Genomic DNA, 10,528 nt, shown 5'->3' with positions numbered 1-10,528 from the left:
GGCCTAGACCCTTCTTGCTCCTCTGATGCTGCTTGGCCTGCTGTGTTCATCCAGCTCTACACCTTGTTATTTCACTTAGATACTGGGTTCGGTCTATTGAATGGGGTGTGACGAGGTGTAAAATAGCATCCTGGAGTGGGGACGGTATAGTCTCACCACCTCTTTCCTCAACCCCAGCCCTGACTTTACCACTCCTCCTCCTGATCCCACTTCCTTCTGTAGGCCTCAGGCCTGTTCTTGAGCCTGTCGTTGACCTTGGCGTTTCTCCCTGCTCCAGGAACTGCAGGTAGAAGTGAACACTCACAAGCAGCAGTTCCAGAAGGTGCTGGAGATGGGCCAGCAGATGGTCAGCTCCCAGCACCACATGGCCCAGGGCATTGAGGCCAAGTGCAGAGAACTGCAGAGTCGCTGGGAGGAGCTGGAGTCAGCCTGTGGTGACCGGAGGAAAAAACTACAGCACTCAGTGCGGTTCCACCAGGTACGTTCAGGGTTTTTTAAAATAAATTCTTTCACGGGGAAGGCCTTAGAAGTTAGTTAAGAGTCAACCATGTTGCCATGGGCCTGGAGTCACATATAGGCCAGACTGGGTAAAGATGGCAGATCTCCCTCCCTGATGCGTATTAGTGAACCAAATGGGTTTTTACAACAATCTGCTGTGGGAGCAGACCTCACTGCTGACCGTCATGTTGTGAGAAGCTCCGTTGCTCAGCAGGAGAGAGCTGTTTGCTGCTATTATCCTCTTCCAGAGAGAGAGAGAGAGAGAGAAGCCATTTACTGGTGTAATGAGGGGACCCTCCTGGCTTAAACAAGATAAAGTTTAAATCATGTTCACAACTAAGTACAGGGCACATCATTATGGCGACTACAAGGAGGGTTGAGATGACAGAGTGAGTTGTAGAGTGTGGTTTAAACCCCCTCAGACCCATCTACAATGCATTCAATGATAGGTCACCATGTCAAGGCTAATTTCCAATTCCAGATTTTTAATCAAATTTAAATTCCATCAGCTGCTTCTGGAGAATTAGCCTGGCCTCTGTACTATTAATGCGGTAACATTACAGCGACACCTTCTGTTCAGGTACAGAGCAGAGAGCAAGAGAAGGGTCACTGCAGTAGTTAGCCCCTGTATGAATTCTTCTATACATTTGGCAATGGAGACCATCCATCTCCCTGGTAACCATTAGAGACTGAAGCAGACTGTTCACATATTTCACCTCGAGGTATGTTTGACCACATATTTATACAAAACACTCTCCTGCAGCAGCTACACCTCCTGTTCAGTAGTAGACAGCATAGACAGCAGTTACATCTCCCTCTGCTGAGCAGCCATTATACATACCTCTGCAGCAGATACACGCCCTTTCCAAAGCAGCCAGTATACGCTATCCTGCAGCAGATGCACCACCTTCCCCACAACAGACAGCGTTATATTCCTTTACAGTAGAAACATCTTCTCGTCCACAGTAGATATACTGAGAAAGCAAGGTGTAGAGCTGGATGAACACAGCAGGCCAAGCAGAATTAGAGGAGCAGGAAAGCTGACGTTTCGGGTCTGGACCCTTCTTCAGAAATGGGGAAGGGGAAGGGGATTCTGAAATAAATAGAGAGTGGGGGGAGGCGGACGGAAGATGGATAAAGGAGCAGATAGGTGGAGAGGAGACGGAGAGGTCAAGGAGGCGGGGATGGAGCCAGTGAAGGTGAGTGTAGGTGGGGAGTTAAGGTAGGGGTTGGTCAGTCAACGGAAGACAGAGAGGTTAAGGAGGTGGGGATGAGGCTGGTAGGTAGGAGGTAGGGGTGGACATATACTCCTGTGCAGCAGTTACATCTTCCTCCACTCAGCAGGCAGTATACACTGTCCTGCAGCTGATACATCACTCTTTCCTCTGTAGATGTAACTGATAAATGACAGAATCACAGCTAACTGAGTTCTGATTTAGTTCATCGCAGATGCATCCGAGCTGGAAGCCTGGGCAGCAGAAAAACTTCAGCTTGTGGCAAGTGAGGATTACGGGAAGAACGAAGCTGCCACTCTGAAGCTGATTAAGAGCCATAAGGTAGGTGAGATCTCCAGAGGTGGCAACTTGACAGCTTGTCTACGAGTAGCTTTCATTATCCACATGCTGCACTTAAATACACCACCCGACAGAACTGTTCTAATTAACTGGAACAGAGGAACTCTAACTTATAGCCTCTGTGCCCTTCATTTGTTAGCAGCAGTAGGTGCATCCTGAGGTGTTGCTTCCATGTTTCTGTCCCTTGTGTTGTTTCTGCAGTTTATCTCTACTTTGTACTCACCATAGTCATCAAAATAGACTAAAAGCTCAATGACTCATGCTTCATAGTCAAATGTTGACTTAAAAGAACAACCTGATTTGAGATTGGTAAGGTGATGAAGGGACCAGATGGTACGGATTGTCCTTGTTTAACATTGCCCCATTTAATGTTGGTTCACTTTAACATCGTTAATCAGAGGAGCCTGTAAACTCAGTGAGAGTCACGAGATTCATCTCCATACAGCCCTTGTCTCTACCGGTGTATCCAATATCCCAGGAGGGCTCAGATATTTACTGGAGAGATTCAGCAAGAAAAGTCTCCGGGTTCAATAGATCAGTTTTCTGCCGATTCGGACAGAGACGAGAAATCTGTCTCCCTGCCGGGATTCTTGTCTCTGTCAGCACTGTGTATCACTGAGCTCCACTCTGTCACAGAAGTGCAGTTAGTCGACGTGGAGACCGGCAACAATTTTCCCTCACCTCCTCTCACTGGATCAGCTCTGGGGCCTGGGTTATTAACTCAGAAAGGAACCAAAACCTAAGACTGCATTGCAGTCCGAGCAGCTCAGCACCTCACGTATCTGCCCTCAGGCCGCTCCCTTCATCGTTGAGCATGTTCCGAGGGACAGCATCTGATCACTGAAGTAGGCTGTTAGTGCTAGAGCTCAGCAGCTCTCTGAACTGACAAACCTCTGCAACCAGCTGGATCCTGGTGAATCAAGAATATAGTGTACAAAATAGTGTATATTTGCTTTAAAATATTGTACAGGTGGTACAGTACTGTATCTCTTTCATATTTAATGCTATATTTTATTCCGAAAGTTATATCAACTGAGAATGCACAGCACTGTAAATATACAGTGCTTCAACTTTTACATTCATAGACTTGAAGATGTTCACGGCACAAAAGGAGGAGCCCATCCTGTCTGTGCCAGTCAACTTCGTTTGCTCTGGGCAAGAAAATGAGTGCAGGATCCTACGGGATTCCTATGGGAATTCACTTCAAATTGTCTCTCATAAAGCAGCAATTTCAGGAATGCAACCACAGCTTTAAGCGCAGATGTTTTATTCCAATTAACTGGGATAGGAAGGATGCAATCGTCACGTTGAGTTGCATTCAGTCAGATCTAGTTTAGACATCGAGGTGATTCAGTTCCCAGAGATCAGCGAACCTCTGATGCAGTTTACATTCTTGAGTGGTGGACTTCGACTCTAAATTCCTTCAGTTGAGCCTGAGCTCTGGGGTAAGGGAGGTTTCCTCTTACAGAAACTGGGTATTGCCAAATCAGGACCAAATCAGCTTTGAAGTCCTAGAAGTGGTAGCATTGTAACCCAATAACACTGCACTAAAATTGAGATAAGACTGAATAGATTTCAGACAGCAGAGTTTTGAATGAATTTTTTTTTCTAAAGGGTAGAGTCTGGCCAGGAGAATGAGAGAGGTGACAATGGCATGGATTAAGACATCAACATCCAGTGAGCTGAGACAGAGGTGGAGGCAGGCAGTGTCACAAGTAGACATTGGTGCTGTTTGTGTTGGAAAGGATTTGGTAGCTCAGTACTGAGGCCATGAATGGTGTGGTTCAGTCTAAGACAATGGTCCATGAAGAAGCTGAGGAATCAGTGGTGAGGGACTGGAGTTTCTGGTGTTAAAAAGCCACCACTTATTTCACATTGTCTGATGATATAAGCCTGAGTTCAGAAGAATGAGGAGAGATCTCATGGAAACCTATAAGATTCCAACAGGTCTGGACAGAGTAAGGACAGGAAGGATGTTTCCGGTAACTGGGGAGTCCAGAACCAGGGGTCACAGTTTAAGGGTATGAGGTAGGCTATATAGTACCAAGATGAGGAGAAACATCTTCACCCAGAGAGTGGTGAGCCTGTGGAATTCTTTATCACAGAAGATGGTTGAGACCAAAACATTGAATGTTTGCATTAAGGAGTTAGGTATAATTCTTAGGGCTAAAGGGATCAAAGGGTGAAAGTGGGAACAGGTACTGTGTTGGACAATCAGCCAAGATCATATTGAATGATGAAGCAGGCTTGAAGGGCTGAATGGTCTATTTCTGCTCCCATTTCCTATGTTTCTATGAAATCCAGTGTCTGGTGATAGGTCTCAAGTCCTGCTTGTGCAGTGAACATGCTGACTACTGCAGGCACCTGGGGCATGGAATGAACGGAGTCTGCGCATGTGGAGATAAATTATCTGACAAGCCATCACAAAGATATGGACCAGAAAACAGTTGTTAGCGCCTGAAAGAGAGACAGGCCAGTGTCTGAGGGTGACAGTTCACCACCGGCTGCAGTCAAAACATGACTCTGCCTTCCCAACCTGAGGTGCTGACTAGCCTCCTCTGCACTGTTAGTGCTCAAAACCATCCCTCTGTGCCTGGACAATGATTGTAGCTGCTTCTCCCCAGCAAGTACAAGGTTAGGAGCTGTTCACCATTCTCATTTTTTTGAGAAAAACTTGAAAGCAGTGACTGTCCTTATAATCAGATCCTATGGTTTAAAATGCAGAGCATTCGAATGCTAGCTTTACCCACCCGCATTTTTTTGTGTTTTATATCACTTTGAGACATCACTTTGAGAGAATATGTTAATCAGCACATAGCAGTGTAGGAAGTAGAGTATGTGACTGGTGGTCACTTCACAATCTAATTTGCAGTGAGTTACGTGAGGGACTTAAACCTTCCTTAAAACAATTGGTGATCTTTCAAAGTAAGTCTGTCTGCTGACCAAATCGTAATGTAACACTGTTACTGACTGTATCTCTGCTGATGTTAATCCAGTTCTCTCCACTGTCTGAGTGAAAATGTTTCTCCTCATCTCAATCCTCCCCTGTGTCCTTAGCCTGTGACCCTCAGCATGTTGCTGGAGCCTCTGCTGGCTGTTGCTGATTTACACTTATAATACAGTCAGCAAAGAGGCGCGACATCTTTCCCCCCACCTTGCGCCTCTGAACAGTGTTCCCGTTAATCCTCAGGCTCTGGAGCGGCAGATCCAGGATTACCAAGGCCGTGCGGAGGAGCTTCACAAGATTTCTGAGGGACTTCTGCTCAGGGGACTCATCACCTTCAACATGGTGGACGAACCTCAGGAGCAGATTCAGAAGAGGTTGAAGGAATTGCGGGAGTGTTCGGCAGTCAGGTACAGGGATTCTGGGGCTTCATGTACTCTGGCTCAATGGCTCCTATTGGCTTTGAGATAATGCCCTGAGATAACAGCGGCGAAGTGATGATGGGCATTAGGCAATGAAAGCAGTCCAATTCAATGCGCTGTTTCCAAGAATAATGTCCTATTAGCGATTCTTGCCCCTTGTGTAATTGTGCAGAGAGATTTATGAATGTGGTTCGCATTTGTACACCTCCATTTGATGACTGATGTACAGAAGTGTTACGTGTGTGTGTGTTTATCTATTTGCCCATGGGAAGTGGGCATCGCTGGCCAGACAAGCATTTATTGCCAATCCCCAACTACCCAGAGAACAGTTGAGTGAACTGCATTGGTTTGTGTGTGTGTGCATGCGTGCGTGTACACTTACGTGTGGGGGTGTGTGTGCGCATGCATATGTGCGCATACTCACACGTGTGCACACACACCAGCCCAGGGACACCCTGTGGAGACCTGCTTTGTGGAATGGGTTTATGGACATGAAGCTAATTTGCTGGGCTTTTTATTATATGCATGCACGTGGGGCAGTGCGGTGTGCACTTATACTCACGTGTGGGGTTGTTTATGTGCTTGCATGTGCATATTCATGTGTAAGGGTATGTGTGCGTGTGCATGCATATGCGTTTGTGTGTGCGTGTGCACACACACCTGCCAAGGTGTCGAGATCCGCTTTGTGGAGTGGGTTTGTGGTGCAAAGCTGATTTGATGGGCCATTTTTATATGTGCACGTGCGCAGGGCAGGGGTGTGCACATACACACATATGTGGGGGTGTGTCTGTATATATGTATGTGTGGGTTGGGGGGTGGGTGGGTGTGTGTGTGTGTGTATGTGTGTGTGTGTGCGCGCGCACGTGTGTGTGTGTGTGTGTGTGTGTGTGTGTGTGGTGCATGTGCGTGTGTGTGTGCACCCACTTGCCAGGGAACCCTGTGAGGACCTGCAGTGTGGAATGGGTTTGCGGGTACGAAGCTAATTTGATGGCCTTTTTTTTTTTAAACAAATTCCCAGGTTGCAGAAGTTGGAAGAGACATTGCAATTCCATGAGTATCTGAGGGAAATCGGAGAGCTGGAGGCATGGGTCGCACAGCAGATGCAAACTGCCAGTTCTGAGGATTACGGCAATGACTATCAACATGTGCTGGTAAACAGGGCTCATGTGTTTTCTGTAGGTGTGACTAATTGCCATCTCAGTGATCTTCCTGAATCATTACCCCAGCTCATAACTCCCTCACCACTCGCAATAGAAACATTTAGCAACAGGGGAACTACCTCTTCCTCAACTCAGTCACCTGTTGCCCATTCTAACCTTTGGACAACATTGAGTCCATATCGAACTCCATGATGTTCTCCCAACAATATCTCTGTTACCTCCAGACCCAACCTTCCCTTTGGTCACTGAGCCATCCTCCTCAGCTTTACCCTTCAGTGACAACAAATTGTTCAGAGCATTACTGCTACAATTCAATCCCACACCATGTCCAGCTGATGCAGCAACTCCATCCCTGGTGAATGATATAGGTTTCTGGAGCAGCTTTCATCTCACTGTCTTTGCAACTCTCCTTTGCAACCCTAACCCAACTTTTGCCAACTAAGCCCATGTTCTCTCTCTCCCCCCCCCCCCCCCCCCCCCCCCCCCCGCAGCTCCCCACCACTGCAAATCCCTCCTGTTCTCTCCCTCAAATGACACCCACTTCTCCAGTTCCCACTCACTCTAAGCCCCTCCATTTCTCTCCCTCAATCCATAAGCGTAGCACGATGGCTCAGTGGTTAGCACTGCTGCCTCATAACACCAAGGACCTGGGTTCAATTCCAGCCTCTGACCACTTTCTGTGTGGAGTTTGCACGTTCTCCTAGTGTCTGTGTAGGTTTCCTCCAGGTGCTCCAGTATCCTTCCATAGTCCAAAGATGTGCAGATTCAGTGGATTGGCCATGCTAAATTGCCCAAAATGTCCAGGGATGTGAAGGCTAGGTGGGTTAGCCGTGGTCACAGGGATAGGGTAAGGGTTGCTCTTTGGAGGGCAGTGTGGACTAAACAGGTCGAGTGGCCTGCTTCCACACTGTAGGGATTCTATGATTCTGCAATCAAAGCCTGTACTCCAGCTCAATTCCTTCACCATAGTCCCCCATTCTCCCATGTGGATCCGTCCCAGCTTTCACCTTCCTAACCCACTCAGACCCTCTGCCCCAGGTCGAGCTATCTGTCTCAGCACATATCCAACTTGGGTATCCCAAGGTGCAAGATACATTCATTAGTGACATGATGAGCCCATGAGCTGAGGGAAGTCGGCTAAGGTTGAAGTGCAGAATAGAATGAGGCCATTCAGACCTCTCGTCTGTGCCGGACCCCTGAAAGAGCTACATAATTGCAAACTACTTTCCATCTTTTCTCCCCCCATCGCCCTGTAAATGAATTATCTTCAAATACTTGCCCCAGTTCGAATACCTGACATTTCCACCCTTGTCTTTTGCATGTTCCCGTGGATTCTGAATTTGTGGCCCTTTCAAACAGTGGTTTCCACATCTTTAAAGGTTCATTGTGTACAGAAGTATCCCCTCCTAGTTCTGTTGTCATGATCTTGGTTACTCAGCCAGCCCTCCGGATCGAGGATAACTTTATTCCACTCCAGAGTTGTGGGTCCTGAGGTGGCTGAACAGGATCCACAGCATCTGGCTATAAGTGAGTCAGCTGGTGTTGCAGGTTGATTTGTGTCATCGATGTTTTCGCTCACTTTGAGGACATTCCCAAGATGTGGGAATTAATCCGCATTGTCCAGTAGCTCGCAGTGGATCTTGATAGTCAGTGAATAGTGTTGTAGTGTTGTGGTATGGAAGAGGGAGAAGAGCATTTGGGCAATGGCACAGCCTTTCTTGACCTCGTTTTGCAACACATTGGGTCAGTGGTAGATCCAAGAATCATGGTTTGTGTATTGTCTTTGAGCAGGGAGACGATGCTGATAAATTTCTGCAAAATTTGAAAAGGGCACTCCATAATCCCTCCATCAAAATGCTCCTTCCAATAAGTGCTCATTCTATCTCTGTCCTTAATGAATGTCACTCTGTTCTTAGCTGTAATTGGGTATGTGGACCAGGGATGGTCTTGACTGTGTTGAAGAACCCACACAGGTCATGGCTGTTGGCAACTTGCTTTATTTCCTCATGCTTTCCACCCACTGTGTGTTCTTTAGGTCACTTTGCTGACCTTTGGCCTTCATTTGTCTGTGGTCCTGCTTTCTTTCCAATTGCGGAACACCTTGTGTTTGTGACTTAATCACTCCTGTGCCCCCGGTCATCCATTTAACCAGACGTTTAGTTTGATTGGTTCTGGTTTGGATGTTGCTAAGCAATTTAACTGTCCCAGACCACATGTAGGTGACTGTCCAGGGTGTGCGCTCTCCTGATACCGACCTATGAGTTCTCTTACTCCATTTAGATCTAGTGGGAGTCTCTTGCTGTCTCAAGTTCGTATACTGGCAGCAACTACAATGGCTTGCTGGCCTGGATCCTGAAGAAAATTTTAACCATTTGGCTGAAGCTTGGCTTTGTTTTGTGGTTTTGCTGTGGGGTGACTTAGAGTCCCTCTGTTAAGGATATATTCTGAATGAGGCTATGCAATTGCCTTCACTCAAGTGGTGTTCCCCAAGCTCAGTCAGCCTGGTGAGGATGTCCACTTCCATCGGAAAACCCTGCAACTCATATGCTCCGCTTGCTGCATTTTCTAGTGATAAAGCCAGTTGTAGTGCCTGTTTGAAATCAACTTGGGCTTCTGCTAGTAGGTGCTTTTGCATGGTTACAACATTAATCACACAAAGCAAATTGTCTCTCAGCATCTCGTTAAGGGTTAAATCAAAGTCATGTGCCACTGCCAGTTATCTTAATGTAGTCAAAAATCCTGAAACGGATTCCCCCGGTTCTCAAATTGCCGAGTAAAGCCGATAGCATCTCAGAATTAGAGGAGGCTTGGGGTCATAATATTCCTCAACTAAATCCGTCAACTCTTGAAAGGTTTTACTGGCTGGTGCCTCAGGGAAAGTTCTGCTCCTAATAATGGAAAAGGTGGCAGGTCCACATGCTTCCAGGAGAATTACATGTTGCTTTTCATCTCCATCAATGTCATTTTCCCAGGAAAAAAACACACATTCTTTCCACATGCCGGGCCCAGTCTTCGACGGCAGGATCAAACGAGTCAAGCTTCCCAAATAACGACATGATACCAGAAATGCTTGCCCCAACTCAAAGTTGACTATTACGAGTGAATTTCTTCAGGAGGATGCTTTTCTCTTGTTGCCGCGAAAATAACTCCACAGAAGCCGGTATCCCGTCGCTATGTCACCTTTTATTTACACGTGGAGAGTGCTTGACACTGATCTAGCTTCCACAAGAGCTAACTCTCAGAGTGAGCAGAACCCCTGACACTCCTGTTTATATCTGTCAGCCAACATCTCTGGTCCAGATTAACAGTCCCATTGAGAACTCATATTCTGAGATCTATCTGGCTGATTTTGTTACAAGCACTGCAGTACTGTCAGTCATGTGTAAGTGTGAGGTTGCTGTTCCTACTGTCGGCACGGTGTCAGTGCTGTTCCTACTGTCAGCACGGTGTCAGTGCTGTTCCTACTGTCGGCACGGTGTGAGTGTTGGTGTGTTATTGTATTCTAAGCAGGGTATACGTGCTGCTGTTCTGTCAGCGGGTGTAAGTTGTTGCGTTCTCCCATTGTCAGCACCTGAGGGCACTCTACGAAGACTTCCTGCACCTGGTGGAGGCTGGTGAAGAGAGGATCCAGGGGGTTCAGACCTTGGTGAAGAAGCTGCTGGAAAACAACCATCCTCAGTCCCAGGAAATCACACTCAGGAAGGATGCACTCAGGTACAGTCGTCATGTTACATTGCATTAAAAATGCAGAATATATTTACCATCCACCTCATTTATCGGGGATGCATCCATGACTGAGGAGTTCACAGAATGCAAAATCTGAGAGTGACCTGAGGGGATCACAGGGCAGTGTGTGTGAGTGAGTGAGGGGGATCACAGGGCAGTGTGTGTGAGTGAGTGAGGGGATCACAGGGCAGTGTGTGTGTGTGA

At 47.0% G+C, this 10,528-nt stretch overlaps 1 protein-coding gene across 1 annotated transcript in view; it reads left to right on the top strand.

The window, feature by feature from the left end:
• sptbn5 (spectrin, beta, non-erythrocytic 5) overlaps positions 1–10,528 on the top strand; it is a 165,848-nt gene that overhangs the window by 49,137 nt on the left and 106,183 nt on the right. The window contains exons 25-29 of the mRNA XM_048600480.1: positions 278–478; positions 1,938–2,054; positions 5,263–5,426; positions 6,457–6,589; positions 10,167–10,312. Of these exons, the coding sequence (XP_048456437.1) occupies positions 278–478; positions 1,938–2,054; positions 5,263–5,426; positions 6,457–6,589; positions 10,167–10,312 (761 nt within the window). The remainder of the gene's footprint in view (positions 1–277; positions 479–1,937; positions 2,055–5,262; positions 5,427–6,456; positions 6,590–10,166; positions 10,313–10,528) is intronic.

The sequence above is a fragment of the Rhincodon typus genome, chromosome 8 (genome assembly GCF_021869965.1).
Source record: "Rhincodon typus isolate 14 chromosome 8, sRhiTyp1.1, whole genome shotgun sequence".
NCBI classification, from domain to species: Eukaryota; Metazoa; Chordata; class Chondrichthyes; order Orectolobiformes; family Rhincodontidae; genus Rhincodon; species Rhincodon typus.
The sequence above is the reverse complement of the archived record's forward strand: the minus strand, read 5'-3'. Positions and strand labels throughout refer to the sequence as shown.